General features: G+C 40.2%; 1 protein-coding gene across 1 annotated transcript; it reads left to right on the forward strand.

Annotated features, from left to right (window-relative positions):
- The first annotated feature begins 1,218 nt into the window (after positions 1 to 1,218).
- ASAH1 (N-acylsphingosine amidohydrolase 1) lies at positions 1,219 to 17,335 on the forward strand. The gene is made up of 14 exons (XM_069788879.1): positions 1,219 to 1,375; positions 6,499 to 6,545; positions 6,737 to 6,827; positions 8,057 to 8,143; positions 9,149 to 9,227; positions 10,135 to 10,209; positions 11,044 to 11,089; positions 12,508 to 12,652; positions 13,843 to 13,897; positions 14,093 to 14,174; positions 14,772 to 14,903; positions 15,125 to 15,248; positions 15,790 to 15,846; positions 16,500 to 17,335. The coding sequence occupies exons 1-14, from the start codon at positions 1,298 to 1,300 to the stop codon at positions 16,587 to 16,589; spliced, it is 1,188 nt and encodes a 395-aa protein (XP_069644980.1). The 5' UTR covers positions 1,219 to 1,297; the 3' UTR covers positions 16,590 to 17,335.
- The last annotated feature ends 837 nt before the right edge of the window (positions 17,336 to 18,172 follow it).

The following is an 18,172-nucleotide window of genomic DNA, read 5'->3' on the forward strand; positions in this document are numbered from 1 at the left end:
TCTTACTGTAGACCATAACTATATTCAGATACCTGCAAGTAAATACAGAATTACTTCTTACAGGTATTTGTTTTCAACCAAAAAAAAATTGCCTGGGCCCTACAGAAGCTGCCTCATTTCCTGTTTGTGAAAGACGCTCCCATGAAAATCTGAAATGTTAACGCTGTAATTTTCATGATTTCCTAAATCCCCTGATTGGTCCTGTATCTTCTTCCACGAGTGCTTAATGCTTTTCTGCCTTGGTCTCTAAAGCTTTGTGCAATTCCAAGCTTACATTCTGAGCTGATTCCTTCCTACATATTGCTGCACGCCTTCCTTTTGCCCAAGGCTTTCACACCTTACAGTGCATTTCTTCTATCCCTTCCTGCTTAATTTCTGCAATGCCACATAGCTTTCCAATCAACCATCTGCCAAGGACTTCCCTTCTTTTTCTTGCCAGTCCCGGTTTGTTTTATAAGAGTTAATTGCACAGCTAATGAAGTCATGATATTAAAAACTGTGTTGCTTCGTTTCTGTGTGCCTAAAAACACGTGGCAGGTCTTGGGCACTGCATAAAGCACAAGACACAAGCTAAAACACAAGCATCCTAGGTGGTTAATATTTATTCATGGTACTTCCAACAACTGTTGCTAACGTATACACTCATTATATGTTCATTTGCTCACACTAGAATTATATGTTTTTATTGAAAGCTATTTGGGGCCTGCACCTTATTCTGCTGCTGGCTTGTCCCTGATGTTACAGCAAATACACCGTTTACGTATTGCAGCGAATAAATGCTAGGCAAGGTGCGTAGACGGGTGCACCTCATACCCAGCATTTCTCATTAGACTGGCTCTCCAGTTGCCCATTCCCTGCCCTCTTAAGCAGGCCAGATGGAGAAAACTCCTTCTTCCCAAAGCAGGCATCCCCCTTGCATCTCTCATTACTGCAACACCTGCCTAAAAAATCTCCCGAGGACACAGCACCATTCAAAACCACAACACGTACAGAGTGAAAACCGGTGCCACGGGTCTGCTCTTCGCGTCGCCTACCAGAGGCGATTTTATTTCAGGTTTTCTCGTGCGGAACTTCCCTCTTCTGGAAGAATGACTGAAAATCAACACCTCCGCTTTATTAAAAATAAAAAAGGAGGGCCTGGGCGGCGGCGGTAGGGCTCGGGGGGGGCGGCGGCGGTAGGGCCGGGGCGGCGGCAGGGCCCTGCCGCCGCCGCCGCCTCCCTCCTGTGACAGGCGGGGCGGCGCGGCGTCATGTGGGCCGCCACACCGGGCAGGGCCTCGCCGAGCCGGGAAGGAGGATGGCGGGCTGGGGCTGGGAGCTGTTGTCGCCCGCCGCTTTGCTCGTCGTGGCGCAGCTCGTTTGGGCGCCGGACCCGGTGAGGCTGGCGACCTGAGGGGGAAGGGGAGGGGGTGGGTGTGATCGCCCCCCCCCGGGCCCTCTGCGGAGAAGGTGGAGGGGTGGGATGCGGCCGGCCCCGCCCGAGGGGTTGGCGGGGCCTCGGCGGGACGGGTGGGTGTGAGGGGAGCTGGCCGCTGCCGCTCTTCCCCACGCAGGAGGCCAGGCGTGCCTCTAAATTCACGCCGGTGAGTTTTAAGGTAGCGTCTCGCTGCCCTCACGGACTTCGTAACTTCTAAATGGCTCGTCTGGCAACCGGCGCAGCCGTGGCTGCGGTTTCCAGTCTTGGTGTTTATCGGGTGTGTTTTACAAGGCCTTGCTCATTCCCGCGTTCGATTTCGTATACGTCTATAACGTAAATATTGTAATGTTGGCACCAAAGCAATGATTTTCAAAAGGAAAGTTAAGACGGTCTCACTAAAAGTACGTAAGCTTGTGAGTCTGCTTAGTGTATTTGCTATAGCTTCACCCTAGGGGAGAAGTGTAGAGCAGGTGGCCTTGGCGTGTCGTTTTTTGTTTGGTTGTTTTCTGGGTTTTTTTTAAAGGAATAGGTGAAGTATGAAACTTTTGGTGGAATCGTGAAGTCGGGGGGTGGGTGGTGGTGGTATTTGGAACAGGCTGGCTTCCATCTCCTGGGCATGTAAACAGCAGTTCTTGCTTCCTGGTGTATTTTTTATTCCTGAAGCAGCGAAGCACTCTTTCATCTCTTCAGTTTCAGAATCTCCTCACCCTCTGTGAAGAGGACAGCTTTTTAAATATCTATGGATTTCAAAATATTCTTTTGCAATATATTTTAAAATATTTGGGGAACATACTACTTCCTATATTCTTTTGTGTTTTCTGTACGACTTTTCTTAGCAGATTATACTGATCTCAGGAAAATTAGCATGGGGCTTGGGAGAGGGGAGAACTGCAGGAAAGACTTCGGAGGACTGTGGACATCTGCATGACCCATGTTCCCTTAGTGTCCACCCTACACACAGAATTAGGCCCTCCTCTGTGCACCCAGTCCCATCGTCCCCCTCGCAAGAGCAGCTTCCCAATACTATAAGCCAGCTCCAGCTTAAAACACCTTCAGAATTTTAGCCAAAAGCTTCCTGAGGTGTGGAGTGGGGGAGAAAGTGCCAGCTATCAGCAAAGCCTATCATTAGAGCTTGGTTTTGCATTTGGTCACACTTGGTATGTCTTCACACTTTCAACAATATCCACTGGGTGTCCAGGTTGCAGGTTGTGCTACTGTGCAGCCAGATATCAGGCTTGGATATTTGATTTTCAGTTGAGATGCTGGGACGCATCATTTGCTGAAGAATGAAGGACGATTGTTGTCTTCCTACGTACAGCTGATTGGGTTCTTCTCTTTTCGTTAACAAAGAACATGGAAGCTAAATGCCATGAATTACATCTTAGTGGTGCAGAGTGTCAGTCCCTTCAGTGTTAGGTTAGGCCCTGTCAACCATACTGAACTTTTTGTCCAAACTGCTATTTAAATTGGCTTGGTCCCCCTTTCTTCCAGGTTGCAAGACTACTTTTAACTTTCATGTTCAGAAAGGTGGACAGCGTTGGGACTGCTGCAGCACGACAGAGTGCTGCACTGGTGTTGTCCCATAAGGGAAGAGGAGCAGAGAGAAAAATATGTCACACCACAGAGTTCATAGGCCAGAAGATGCTGAATACAGCAGATTACTTTGTCTGAAAGAGATTGAATGCCATGTCCTTAAACTATGGAATTGTATTTCATAGCTTGAAGAGGTCATTTTATATTTATTTTTAAATATGAAGATGAGAAATGCTGAATATTAAGGAAGGATGCCAGAGATGGTCCACCTCAAAAATGTTTTTGAGGGTGATAAAGAAAGTGCTGGCATTCTTTAGACTGGACAAGCTACATTCAGCCTATTTCATATTAATGAAATCAGGCTAGGTTTTAAAATATTTACTCAGCAGTCATTAAACCATGCATTAATTTTCTTTATTGCAGTGAATAATAACTATTACTTTGTGGTTTTTTTCCAGGTAGCAATTCATTTTGACAGTTTGCTAGCTATTTGGTTCCTGTTCTGCTCTACTCTTTTTTCTTACAACCAGTCATAATATGTTCTGTGCTACTTCCATTTTTCTTATTATTTCCATCTTTCCCCATACCATGTTCTCTTGCTCCTCCACTGTGTTCTTTTTCTTTTAGTGTTTTGATCCTATGCTGCTGTGCATCCATTTTCGTGTCATTACATCCATGCAAATTTGAAAGTCAGCAGTATGTTGGATAATCAAAATATGCAACCTACTATTAACAGGCAACTTGGGAAAAAAAAAAAAAGAAAAGAAAAAAAGAAAGCATTTGATCATTCAAGAATAGCTGCATTCCTCCTAGGAGGTTCAATGCATGTTTGAAAAGCAAATTTATAGTGATGACCTCCTGTTTGGAGCTAGCTTCTGCTGGCCTTTTCTAATAGACCACCACTGGCTTGTCATGTTGGAAACTCAAGGCGATCCTCTAGTGCTGGAAGGCTGCTCAAGCTTCTCTCAGACAGCATTTATTGTTCCTCTTCCAGTGTCAAGCCTTTGCAGAGGGGAGGATCTCGCTGACCACAACAGTAACTTAATAGCTGCTTATTTCAGTCTGGTGATAGAAAGTGCCTGGTGTTCTTTCTGTTGCTGTAACAAAATTCTTTAGGTATCTTTTTTTCTTATTACCTTGTCAGAAAAGTTTGCAGTTAGTCTTTTAGCTGATTGCAAAAGGTAACAATTTTTTTTTGTTCCTCGTAGAACATTGTGTATTAAAAAAAAAGAAATAAAAAAAATAAAAACCATATCCCCCCCCGAAAACCCCCAAAAAACCCACATCTAGTTTTCTGGTTATCTTGACATCTTTTTAAATTACGGCTTATGTGCCAGCATATAATAGTTTACCTAAAGAAACTGTTAATAATCTTGGCTTTCTTCAGATATCTCAATCAATGGTAGCAGTTTTGGAAGATATATGGGTTGTTCTGGGGATTATTGGTTTCTTTAGCTTGCTTTATACATGGACAGGTGAGAAGTCTAAAATTACTGGCATGTAAGGAGACAATGTTTTCTCTGTATCTCTCCCTTAACTCTTCCTTTAACTGTCGCTTTCCCTACCTCTTTTGTGGCTTAGGTTGCAAAGGGCTGGCAAGGTAAAAATAACTTCAAATACAAGATTAAAATCTCAGGAGAGAGCATCAGGAGTGGCATAACATTTAGCACCCGGAACATCACTTAAAATCCTCTGAAATCAGCTTGCGCGATCACCACAGTTTCCTCTGTGTATGCATGGGTTATACTGACAGATCAACTGAACTTTCATCCATTTCGGATAATTGTTTGTTACAGGCTTTATCTGTCAAGAAGCATATTTTGACAGCAGATATTTCCTGAAGGTCCAAATCTGTGCATCCATTGCAGTAGGATGTGTATGTAATGTCACTTTTTTTGATTGATTTTAGTATTGCAGGATGGAAAATTTCACAAGACAATTGCATTAATTCTGTTAAGTATTTGCTTGGCTTTGCGTAAAGCCTCTGACTTATGTTGCCTAATTAGTCATATGATATCCTCCCGTCCCCTCCTTGTTTAGAACCTTCCTCATTTTGAAAATTAAATGGGCCTCTTATGTTTGACCTTTTGTTCCAGCTATGCAAAGGCTGTAACTGCACTGCAGTGAAATCTAGGAAGGACATAGCTACTGGTCCTATACCTTCATCTCGCATGTAGGAAAACCAAAATTCATCTCATGCTTTCTCCCAGCTACTGGAAACAATACAAAAAGAAAACACATGATAACACACAGAAACTAATCCCACTTTAAAGTTCTTGTTTCCAGTTGTAACAAGTTATGCCAGTGTTTAAACTCCGTGGCATTGTCTAAGACATTGTGTTTTCTAGATTAATGCATTAAAAGCAGATAATGTGATTAGCCCAAAGAAAACATGGACATTAGTTGGCTTGTTTGTCCCACATACATAGCTGCTAGAGATCCTGTCTCAGTTTTTACTGGAGCCAGAATGCATTATAAGGACACACTAGTAAAGTAATCTAATTAGTAGAGCCAAATAAATACTGGAAGTTGAGGGTGGGGATGGGGAGAAGTGGTGGCAGGATCCTTACTATTTTTGTTTCTGTTCTGTCTCCCAAACACTTGTGCTTTGGGAGCCTTTGTATGGACTCCTGGAATAGCATGTGTACCTTTCCTGTTCCCTAGTGGGACATACTGTGCTCTTAGGAGCTTACTGATCTGCTCAGATAGCTCAGGGACCAAATCTGGTCTGCTCTCAACTGGCTTGAAGCACAAGTGCGGCTAGTAGGCATTTGCTTGTATTTCACTGGGTGAAACATGCAATTATAATTGTGGCATATATATGCATATGTTTCTATATGTATATGCATGCTTTATGTAATTGATAGGAAAACACCCTTGCGTTCATTCTGAGTATGACTAAATATAGTTCTCAAACTTTCATTTGTAACTAGCCATGCTTACAGGAATGAAGGTAACTCGTTTTAAGTTATATTCCTGAAATGCGCCTCTCATCATATTTAGCACCAGTTCAGCGACACTTTTCCACACTAAATAAAAAGTCATGCCATATAGCTCATTCCTCCAGCTGAGTAATTTGTCCAAAGTTCAGTGTGCTTTCTCTGCCCCAGCTATACAATGAAGCTTAACGCTAAGCGTAATTATGAATGATGCTATAAAATGAGATCATGAATTGAACGAACGGAACAAACTGGTCCATACTGACATTTAAGGTTTCTGAACTTGTCTAAAGAGTATGCTTTTGAAGTGCTCCTCATTGAATCACACTAAGTAAAAATGGGTTTGTATATTTGTCATAAACTTGTGCTTGCCTTGTCTGAAGGTCTGTCAGACAGCACAGGGAAGTTGCTGTTTGTCCCCTACTTCTTGTATTCTCCTCTGCACCCTTTCCAAAGTCCCAAGACCTTCTCTTCATTTATTATCAAATCATCATGAATTGAATTAGCTGACTAGTCCTGAAGGTTTAATTCAAAACTAAGTCTGCTAGAATAATAAAGTGTTTTAACAAAAAGTAAAAGCTAAAAAGTAATGTTTCACTGTCTTTACAGTATGGAGAAGAGTGCAGGAGTAAAACATACCCTCCTTCAGGACCAACGTAAGTAATCTGATTCAACTTGTCTAAGAAATTACAGAAAAATAGTGATTTGTAAGTCTGAAAACAGGGGGTTTTTGTAACTTTTCCTGTTGCAGGCCTAGAAAATGCTAGTTACGGATGGGAAGCACCTATTTTGTCAACTGTTTGTTCAAAGCTGCCTTTAAATTTGAACTCTGTTACTTATCTTTCAGGTTCAAAGGGAATGTACCCACGTATGTCATAAATCTTGATTTACCTCCCAGCAAAAGATGGGATGACTTGATGCATGACAAAAAGACAGAGGTATGAAATGCAGAGCTTGCTTTGAAGCTCAGCAGGTATAAAACTAGCATGTGGCCTTTTATTTTTGGAAAGGAATACCTGTGCTAAAATTCTCTGACAGGGATAATATTTCTAGCTTACTTTTTTTAATATGATTTTAGACTAGAATAATTGCTTGAGTAAAACTTTTTCTGTTCAACACTTGAGCTAGCTGCATCAAGTATAGGGGCACTGATGTTTGGGATGCAGAGGAATAAAAAATCGTGCGGCATAGAGCAGGCTTTCATTTATCAAAGCTCTTTAGTCATGAAGTAATACAGAATGAAGAGGGAGGAGTACACCAAAGGGACAGACTCAGTAAACTGAAGTGAAACTGAGGCAGTATCCCTTCCCCTCTGCACATCCCTGTTTCTCTCAAAACATTGCATGAGATGATTAAATAGCAAGGGGGAAATGAAGAACTTCCTGCCCTTTTCAGGGATGCTGGTTGCAGCACTGGTGTTTACCCACCAGAAATAATTTTGTAAATACTCAAGCCTATTTCACAGTACTTAGAGCAGCTATTCTTCTGAAGGTTGCCGTAAATTCAATTCAGTAATGTTTTATTTCTCAAAAAATGCCAGGGATTTTTGCTATATACTTGCTGACTTTGACCTTTCAGCTCTCAAAGCCAGACAAATTCTGCTTACACCGTAATATTTAAAGTCTCATTTAAGCCAGTGGGCACTGGAAGCCTCAGGTTGCACCTTAAATTCTGAAAGGTTTTCCTCTCTCATGTACTTTGGAGTTAGATCCCATAGAGTGGAACTCCATTTGTGGCCATTCATGTTGCAAATGGATAGCATGTACTTTTATAAGAAATTTATTGAGTCTTCTTGGCTTCAAGAACATCACTGCTTAAGCAAAGAGCTTTTAATTAATGTTTTTAAAGACAGAAGAGTGTGGAGTATTAAAATGTGATCAAAGGAGCAGAAGAAGAGGATGGCTTTTTCTTGTAATTCATTTTCTCTGGTAGAGGGACATGTTGGAGCTAATCTAGAAAGTTACTTGAATAAAGCTTGAAGAGAGACTCTTTGATGGGGAATTGGGGCTGTTTTTCTCACCAAGAACACTACATTCAGCACTTTCTTTAAATACTTTTTTTTCAACAAAATGGTTTTTTTTGAAAAGTATGTGAGGAATTCTGTTAGTATTCTAGCAATTCTTATGCTCAAGATCTACTATTCAATAACAACCCTTGTTCTTTTTAGCTGAAGACTGTGGTCCAGAATATTAAAGATATAGCAAATACCTTCTTCCCCAGCGGCAAAGTTGTTGACATAGTGGATAACAAAATAGTAAGTATTTTCAGCCTAATTATTTTATTACTGTATGCTCTGACTACTAGAATTAGAATGCTACTAAATTTGGCAATTAAGAACTTGACAAGTGATGATTCTTCCACTTCCAGAACAAATAACGCTGTTTTGAAGAGTTACTCGGAAATTTTACCTTTTGTGTGAAATTTTGCCGCTTTGCCTACTCTGAATTACTCTGAAACCATCAAACCTAAAGTGCATGTGTCTCTTCCTCCGCTTTATTTTTTCCAAGATCTTTTCAAATTTGGATTACTCATGCTAGACATACATGCTACTGACTTAGTCACTGTAGCAAAACACTGAAATTCTCTTTGCCATGTTCAACTCCTTTTAAACAGTAGAATAAAATCAGATTTTGAAAACTGTAATAAATGTCTGATTACAGGGGCAACTTTGACCAGGCCTCATCTTAAAAAAAATAATTTGGTTCTGATTAAAATAGGCTTTGGCATAGAATCAGGGCAGGGGAAAACAGTGTAGCACTAGAGACAGCATAAGGTCAAGTCTGTCCCCCATCTTTGTTTACAGCAGCCGTCAGTCATGCTGGCCACACTTCACTTGTGTCCCTGTGTGCCTGAGTGGAGTTGCCATAAAGGTAACATATAGAGGTAGTCATACCAATGTGTGAAAGTTAGGGATTCCCTTAAACACTGATGTCAAGATCAGTTCCAGTTGAGCTCTTAACATATGAGAGTCCTATTTCATTCTCTTCTGTCTATTGCTGCTAACAATAATTAAGATACTGTGCTAATAATCTCCATGGCTCACATGTCAGTATTTTGATAAGTAATAGTTTTTACTTTCCCTAAGTACGTACTTGTCTTCCAACTACTCTACAAACATCCTCAGGTTCTACAGGCTGCAAAGGAATTAAATACTCAATTGAATAGTTGTGAGAAGGATGTACCTGTTGGGGAGATGTTTGTTTTAAGTGACAAAATAGTGTTAATTTACGCAAACAACGTACAAAACCTTTCCTTTCAGGCTCGTCTGACTGCCACGCTTCCTTATCCTTTCAATGAAGAACTCCAAGGGATTGCAAATTCATCTGGGATTCCTTTGGGTAAGTTTCTAACACTTTATTAACGTAGTGGAAAACTAGGAATCCAGACTCACTTAAAATTAGTATATGTACCAATTTGCAGTATAGTTGTAGTCATCTGTGACTTTACTTAATTAATAATTTATTTGTTAGATAAAACAAAAAATTGCATCTCACACTAAATGAAAACAGTATTTTAGAGGAGAGTGGCAATAAATCACATAAGCCTTTCATCAGGCTGGGACTTCCCTGTAGAGCTGTAGCTTCTTGCTCCTGAGTTTTGGGAACTGGAGCGAGCCTCGGCTCCTGTGCACCAAAATTTGGGGGAATCCTTGATTCTCATTGGTTTCCTATTCAGCTGTATGTCTTCTGTTGACATACCAAGAAGGCAACGCTCAGTTTCATGCTGTGTTTTCTTTCCCTTGTGATCATTGCCACATCCTCATGCCTGCCTTCTGCACCTACTGCAAAAGAATGCAATTCCAGGTGAGAAGTAGACACTGAATTCTTCCAGAATTGAGACAGAGAAGGTCCATAGACCTGCTTCCACTGCTTTGCTTATACAGGAGCAGTACACTTGGTGCTAGTCAGCAGCTCTTATATGGGAATAGTGGTACATATAGCAGCTTTCTTCTTTACAGTGCATTTCACAGCTTGTTTTGAAGTTTCCAGAGGAGGAAGTAGCAATGACTGTCAGCTTTCTGTATGGAAAGGCAGAAGGCCAAGGGATTCTGATCCTTCTATTTGCCTTTCAGGAAGCTCTTGATTTTGCTGAAGCAGTCATTTCAAAGATCAAATGAGATTTAAAGAGAAATTCTTGAGAGAAGTATTATAGAACGCTGAACTTTGCAGTATGCTTTTTTCAAACCATATTTTTCTGTTCATGGAAGAAGTTTCAAACTATTGAACTTTGTTTCTTTTGTTCTAGGGGAAATTGTTATTTTTAACATCTTCTATGAAATTTTCACTGTATGTACATCCATAGTGGCGGAAGATAAAACAGGTAATACAACCCAGAATAGTGTTAACAGTTTTCTCTTATGTAGGAGAGGGTCCACCTCAATTGTACAAACATAGTCCTTCTGAACTGCAGGCAAGAAGGTCTAGTAGGAGGGACTAAAAACAATGATAATAAAAAGGTATTCCTTGAGAAGGGAATAAGAGATCACAGGTGTCTTAGGCAAAAAAAAGGGAAAAAATACTTTCAAAAATGATTTGGTTTTGATTTTGTTGGGGGGTTTTGCAGGGTTTTTGTTGTTTTGTGGGTTTTTTTTAATAGGTGCCATTTGTTTTTCTAGGGGAAAGAAATGCAAGCCAGACGTGATATTTTCTCAGTGCCATGAGGGATTCTAGTGCAATCCATTTTGCATCTAGTTTCTATCTATCACATATGTATGGTGCTAGAAAAAATGGATAGTCTGCTTTAAGAAAAGAGACTCTCTCATTCTCTTACTCAGTTCTGCAGCCCTTGTCTGCACCTGTTCCAGCTTAGGAAGTTTCTGAGGGATTCTCGGAGGGCTTACAAACGTCTCACTTTTAGAGAAAGCTCAGGTATTACCATTACATTAAGACAATGTGGAAAGCATCCGAGGTTGAGATGAACAGCAGTTTACAAGATTACTTGATTTCAATCACGGCGAAACACTTCTCTGATCCAAAAACCCCCACCATTTTTCTGTGCTTATGAAAAGGGCAACTAGACAATGGTATTTTCCCTGCTTGCTTTCCCAGGTATTTTTCCTGCTTATTCATTTCCTGGTTTTCTAAGCTGAAATTTATGTCTCTTTCTTCAGAAAAATGTATTTATTTATTTATTGATTGATTGATTGTTATGTAGGGAAGCTGTACCATGCCAGAAACTTGGATTTTGGACTCTTTCTTGGGTAAGTACCTAAACTTGTGGGTTTTTTTTTTTTTAAACCCAAAGAAAAAGCTAGCTAAACTTGGAATTACTATGTGCATTCTTTGAGTCTAAATGATGAATCAGGTATTGCTAAGACTGTGACAAGTAATTCTGCATTGCATGTTGTGGAAAAAAGGCTAAAACAAATAAAAGGATTGTTCTGCTGATCTTATGTCAAACTACTCCAAGCATGTTGGGAATTACTTTGAGAAACAGTTGTGTTCAGTGTTACTTAGCATTTTCTCAGCTCCAGTTAAAACTGTCTCGATCCAAAGAACAGTCCATGTAACCTTATCTCTGAGGCGCAGTATATCTTGTTCTTTATGTGATGGGACAGAAGCATCAATTTTAGTGTATGCAGTGAAATGTGGATTGGGGCTTGTTTTTGTGGTTGGTTTTTTTTCCAAGTTATCCCCCTAGTTACTGTACTGTGCTCTACTGGCACTTCCCATCATTCATCATTTCTACTTAGAAGCCAGTGATTTGTATTCCACTTATCTAACATTATCATTCATTTGGATACAAACTGTGTAGTTTGTTGCCCAGCACTGGATTCTCTTTTAGTTCTCATTTCATACCTCATGATCAGGTAGTTCAGTGTTTGCTTTTATTATCCCAGTATATTTTGTAATGTAACTCTTCCAGATGACTCTCAATGCCCCGATGGAATTTAAATGTCCGTCTTCATTAAAATTCTTACCTGCCTATCAAAAAATCAACTGTGACTCCACCTGTCCCTTGGTTGGCTTGTGTTGAACTTCTCCCACTTGTCAGAACTACTGGGAACATGCTCCCTGAAAAGTAAGGCAATTTTGAAAGCTGTTCCTGGAATCTGGATCGTTTCCAGAGAATTTAATGGTCTACTAAGTGTTCTTTAGCACCCTCTTGCCTACAAGCTGTTCTGGCTTATTTTACAAACTAGATTTGGGTCTTTGTGCAGAGCACATCCAGTAGTATGTGGTTTGTTTTCTCCCTTTGAAAAGTAAGAACTTGAGGGAACTGGCTCATTCTGCTGCAGAACAAGCTACACATGCTTTCAGGACACGGTAGGTTCGGTGTCACAGGCAGTACCCGTAGAGGCCTCCCTTTGCCAGCAGGAATAGAACAAAGTTATGTGTGTTCAAAACCAACCAGCTGTAATGGTGGTGCTGTTTAATACCGAGTAGTGTATATGGTATTGGTTTGAACAAAACAGTTCTTTTTACTGACTGCCTATCCTTTTAGAGTTCCTTGTTGTCTCCTGCTGGTGCAGCTGAGGTAACTAGTGAGCAGTGGTGATGGCTGACACGAGTAAAATCAGAGGATAGGCATCACACACAGGAAATCTGTGTGCTGTGAAGGGAAGTTTTAAAAGCTGCTGAGGGAGGGAAGTTTCAAATGCTGTACTGTCTTCTGCAGGTGGGATGTTAAAAATAATTCCTGGACTTTAACTCGGGAACTGAAGCCTTTAGTGGTAAACTTGGACTTCCAGAGAAACAACAAAACAGTATTCAAGTCTACAAATTTTGCTGGATACATAGGCATGGTGTCTGGAGTCAAACCAGTAAGCATGGGCAGGGGGGCTTGTCAATTTGTTAATAATGCTTCATACTTTCTTTTTTTCTGCTTTCATCCTCTGCCTTGGGATGTTTTTTAATAGATGATCTCTTAATTGTTCTGGTACACAGTATAGCTATTTGAATAAAGGTAAAAAAACAACGCTGCACTCTTCCTTATAAAAGGAGATTGCCTAAATAAAATATTTATATTTGGACAATTCTTAAAAACAATGTTCAGTTCTGAATACGAACAGAAGTGAATACAAAGTGCTCAAGTGGTTGGAGTTTCTTTCTAGCAAATAGATACTGCTGTGATCCCAGAGGTGAAATGGCATGCTTGTGCTGTTTTAATTCTTTGTCCAATCCTTCTTGGAAAAGGAGTCCTATGTTGCAAGATTTTTTATTTTTTTTTTTTAATAGACACCTGAAGTCTAGGTTTTATCTACATCTTAAAAAACAGCAGTACAGAACCATACCAGGGTCTCCATCTTACCACAACTCCTCCTTTTCTACATACTCTGCCTTTATCCTCTATTATAGGTGGTCCTTCTCATAGTAGACTATTTCTGGCATAAATCCCTGCATTGTATCAATTTATTTATGTCTTCCGGTCAAATAAATTGGGAAGAGTCCATTCTGAAAATGATCCAGTTTAGCTGAATTCCACTTTCCTCTGAAAGAAACACTAGTTGGAGAAGACTAGGACTTGAGTCTGAATTGTGTGTTGCAAGTAGCACGGATTGAATTGTGTACAGCTGCATGCTCATGTGAACAGCAATACCATATCAGGGTGTACTTAGCACTGGGACTTAAAAATTTGCCTTTAAACTAGAATAGTATTCAGAGGTCTGAGAAGAACGTTACACACAGCAGGAGAGGGAAAACTGGTAATTCAGTGATGCAACAAGGACCAAGGAAAAATGGCCATAGGCTTGACTTGCTTAGCATAAAAGCATGGTTTGTTGGATTGCTATGCCAGGTCAGAAAACTATGAATTATCATTTCTACTTATTCAAGCAGTGATAAATTAGGTTCTTCTCTGCATGGGCTTGATCTTGCAGCCTATTACTCAAAGGGGAAGAGTCTAACAAACAAGAAGCTCAATTGGCATGTGAATTGCAATGCTGCCTCTTGTTTGTTACTGGTATTAGTGGGCTGGGGATGGATGAAGGTTGACTTGTTTAATGCTTTTCAGGACTTGTTCACGCTGACAATGAATGAGCGTTTCAGTCTTGATGGTGGTTATGTTGGTGAGTAATGCTCATTTCTTTCATTATTTCTGTACAAGTTTTCCAGACCTTGGGCACACCAGTTACCTTAATAAACAGGCACACAACTGGTGAAGAGATTCCAGATGAGTAAGATAAAACACAGTTCGTTTTAAAGGCTACGAAAGTTAGATGAGTGAACCTTCTGAAAACATTGTAACCAGCGATATTTTGCAGGAATCTTCGAATGGTTTCTTGGTAGAAGAGACGGTATGTGGATGGGCTTTCTTACAAGAACAGTATTAGAGAATGCTACAAGGTATTCCCCGCCCCCCCCCCCCCCCCCCCCCAAATATTCTACTGCTTTAAGCTGCTTTGCTTTCAAGTGGCATGAATACTGTAGCTAATGATACAGATATCTTCCTAGAAGCCTTAACATTAGTTCTGGTTTTGCTGGTACTCTGGTGTGGGAGAGGCATCGTACATGGTCCCTTAGAGTTCCTCAAATTGTTTTCTCAGATTTTTTTTTTTTTTCTTATGAACCTATTGGTATCTGAATGTGTAACAGCATTCTGCATCAAAACACATCCAACAGGCAGTAGCATATTACAGGAAGTAAACAGAAACAAAGCTTTCATGCAGTAAATGAATTAGGTGGACTATGACACAGCATGTCATCATTTTATTCCTGAAAAAGTGCCAAGAGCAACTCTCAACAACCATACTTTAAGTACAAAGTGAGTGGAAGAGCTTTGCTTAAATGTGTTCCTTCATTGTGATACAATCTCCTCATATGTGCGTGAAAGGGGAAGAAAGGTGTGAGTACCCAAACTTCTCCTGGGTTTGTGAAATTCGTTCTTCAGTACTTGAACCATTTATAGCATTTAATAGTCCAACACTACTTTGTTATCTGCAGTTACCAGGATGCAAAAGACAAACTGGCAAAAACAAGACTGCTGGCTCCAGCTTACTTTATACTGGGTGGAAAAAATTCTGGAGAAGGGTGTGTGATAACTCGTTCCAGGACAGCTAGTCTGGATATCTGGGAGTGAGTATGCTTGACCTGACCCTCCAGAAGAGGACAGGTTCCACCAATAATTGTGTCCTATGTTTCTTGTGACTTCTGTTGTGCAAGAACTCGCTTCTTTAGCATCATTGAAAAATACCACAGCAAGCCTAAAAAAAATCCGGCTGTGTGTAATATATACTATATATGTACTTAACTACATACTTCGAGAAGAAAAACACAAACATATACCTCTTTTCCAGCCTTGATATCAAGAAAGGCACATGGTACGTGTTAGAAACAAACTACGATCGCTGGAAGCCTCCGCTAATCTTGGATAATCGTAGAACACCTGCAATGAAATGCCTGAACCAGACAATGCAAGAGGTAGACATCCTCTGAATACCTCATCTTGCTGTTGGGAAACTCCAAAACTGACCTGACGCAGCCAGGAGGATTCAGGGCATTTGCAAGCACAGCTGTAATGACAGAAGTGGCTAACGGTTTTGTGACAATTTGTCTGTGCTGCTGGGTAATAAAGTACCAGCTGGCTCTTTACACAAATGGTTTTTAGTTTTAGGCTTTCTCTTCATCTAGGTAGGTTTCCTGCAAGCATTTTCTGTGGCTGCATATGCAGGGGGATAATCTGGAGATACTTTGAGAGAGATTTTCAGTGTTTCCTGTGCTGTTTTGGCACCAGTGAAATTCAAACGCTTGCTGTGTCAAACACACTCAAGTGTCCTATGGTGTACTGAGATCCAGTCTGCTTGAGTTTTTGCAACCCATATTCTTCTGATCTCAAGATGTATGGGTATCATGTACTCTTAAAGCTTTATCTTATTATCTGAGCAGTAAAAAAGTTACAGTTCTCAGCACTTACACTAACAGGTTAATGTCCGTTAACATCAATGTCTTTATTTTCTTTCAGAACATCTCCTTACCAACAATTTATGATGTTCTCTCCACAAAGCCTGTCCTCAATAAGGTAATGCTTCTATTTTTGCAGAAAGTTTGGGTTGGGGGGCAGACCACTAACTACTATACATCTAAGGAGGAGGTCACAGTGGGGTTTTTTTAGGTGAAAACATGCACATAAAAACGAAATAAATTCCACATGACTTCATAAAAGCAAAATGTAATTTCTGGAATAGCTGTCTTCCAAAGGCCCTACAGCTTTAAAACTCCGAGTAGCCTGAGCCCTTTCCTCGTAGCTGGCTCTGGTTTGAGGCATCTTAAGGACCCTCCTAACCTGAATTAACCTGTGATACATGCCTTTATAAGCAGCATGAAACAAGTTAATATACCTCATGGTTTAGGCATACTACAGGCACATTGTTCTTGCAGAAAAAGATGTTTTAGTCTGAACTTGAGGGTTTTGGTGTTTAGGAAATAAAAAAAAAGACTAAAGGGCTGAGAAGAGTTTTTGAATTATAAAGTTCAGTTACTATATTAAGTGGAGGCAGCATTCTTGGCTGAAGACACAAACTATTCATACTTGCATGTTGCTGACTAAATAAGATAAATGCTCATTTTAGTTGAAATGTTCAGCTAGTATCAGAGACAGTTTTTCACTAATTGCTGTAATGAGGCTTTTTTTTTTTCCCTTCTTCCTTCTTCTTTCTCCCACCTGCCTGTTAGCTGACTGTGTGCACAACGCTGATGGAGGTATATAACGGTCATACAGAGACTTACCTGCGGGAATGCCCAGATCCCTGTAGTCCTTGGTAGTCCTGTACCTTTCCAATGTTGGAAGCTGCTTGTCTGAATTGGAGGTCCTCCAAGAAGAAATACTTCTGGAAATAGATTCCTCAGTCTAACTCCTTTCTTCAGAAATCTAATGGCTATATAGAAACGTCAATGAGCTTCTAACAGTGGAGGACCCTATCTCACAGCAGACTTTCTTGCTTTCTGATCAGCGGTTCTGCTGACAAGAAATGTATACTAATGAATGTCTGGTTTGATTTCAGCCATTTCTGCCAAACGAGTTCAGCAATTAGCTCTAGATCTCCTCAGCCTTGACAGTATTCTTGGTTTGGTTTGTTGTTGGTTCGTGGGTTTGTTATTTCTTGTTGTTTGGTTGGGTGTTTTTTAGATGAAAATACTTCTAAAACACACATAAGTTAAAATGGCATCTGTCAACAATGAAAAAGAATTGGGTATAAGAAGGCCATCTGGGACAGTACAGTTCTGTTATTCTTTCTTAAGCACTTAAGATGAATTGCTAGTGTTCTGGTCCAATATGAGGTTATGTCTAAGATGCCCTGTTATAAAATAATTTACCAAGTGTGATATCTAGTCACAGAAACAAGGTCTTGGGGAAATATCTAAAATGAGATCTGAGCCAAAAAATGTCTTTTCGCTGATATATAGATCTTTTGCTGAAGCTTGCTCTTGGCCTGTTAACAAATTTTTTTTTAACACAGATTTTTCTGTTGTCTCAAAAAAATACTAATACAATAAATATTCTTGAGAACATCTTTCTTTGACCAAAGTACACATGCACTGATTTCATACCTCAGTGGAAGTCACCATGCATGTTACATATCACATGGCAGAAAGGGCATTCACTTCCAAATAGACTGATTTTAACAGTGTCTGAAAAACTGATTTATTTCTTAAACTGACAGTTAAAGCTATTACCAGAATGGGAAGTAGGCAGCTGCTAGTAGTGGCTGGGTTGTTTGGGGGGATTTTGTTTAGTTGGTTTGGTTTTGGAAAGTGGGGGAGGGAAGCCAAGTCAGACTATACCATTGGCTGGAATTAAAATTCAGAAAGTAAAGGTCCTTTAGAAATAGGAAGAAGTACAGGCACCCTAATATCCTAGGAAGCAGATAATATAGAAGGCACTAGTTTTATCTATGTCAGTGGCTGCATTGCTGGGACTAGTTTCCAGTGCCAACTCTTGTGTTTTATAACACGCAAAGAGAAGACACTGGAGAGTAAGCTTAGGGGCTGATATATATGGTGGTTCAATTGTTTTTCTTTTCTTAACTGCCCAAGGAAAGAGGTCGTATTAATATTCCCATTGAGCCATGAATTTAAAGTTGCCACTGGTGTAAGGGGCGTGTTTGCTGTCCCTTTGGTGTCTTGCAGAGATGGTATTGCATAAGGCATTCCAACTAAAACCTGCAAGTTCATGACATCCAGTCACAATGGGATTCTTGATAGGCAGGACATGCAGAACAGTATTACTGTAGTGCAGAAGTTCAGAACAGAGGATACTACAGTTTTCTGTTCCAAACAGTAAAGGCTACTATAAGATTATTTTTTTTTAATAGTTGCAAATTTAACACTAAGAAGCTTAAAGAAGG

The sequence above is a fragment of the Haliaeetus albicilla genome, chromosome 1 (assembly GCF_947461875.1).
Source record: "Haliaeetus albicilla chromosome 1, bHalAlb1.1, whole genome shotgun sequence".
Lineage (NCBI taxonomy): Eukaryota > Metazoa > Chordata > Aves > Accipitriformes > Accipitridae > Haliaeetus > Haliaeetus albicilla.

What these genes read in the sequence shown, in the direction of transcription:
- ASAH1 (XM_069788879.1), top strand. Translation starts at nt 1,298, where the DNA reads ATGGCGGGCTGGGGCTGGGAGCTGTTGTCGCCCGCCGCTTTGCTCGTC. An exon ending in TTCATCTGGGATTCCTTTGG is followed by an intron (nt 9,228 to 10,134) that starts GTAAGTTTCTAA and finishes CTTTTGTTCTAG; the next exon opens with GGGAAATTGTTATTTTTAAC. An exon ending in CAAAGCCTGTCCTCAATAAG is followed by an intron (nt 15,847 to 16,499) that starts GTAATGCTTCTA and finishes CCTGCCTGTTAG; the next exon opens with CTGACTGTGTGCACAACGCT.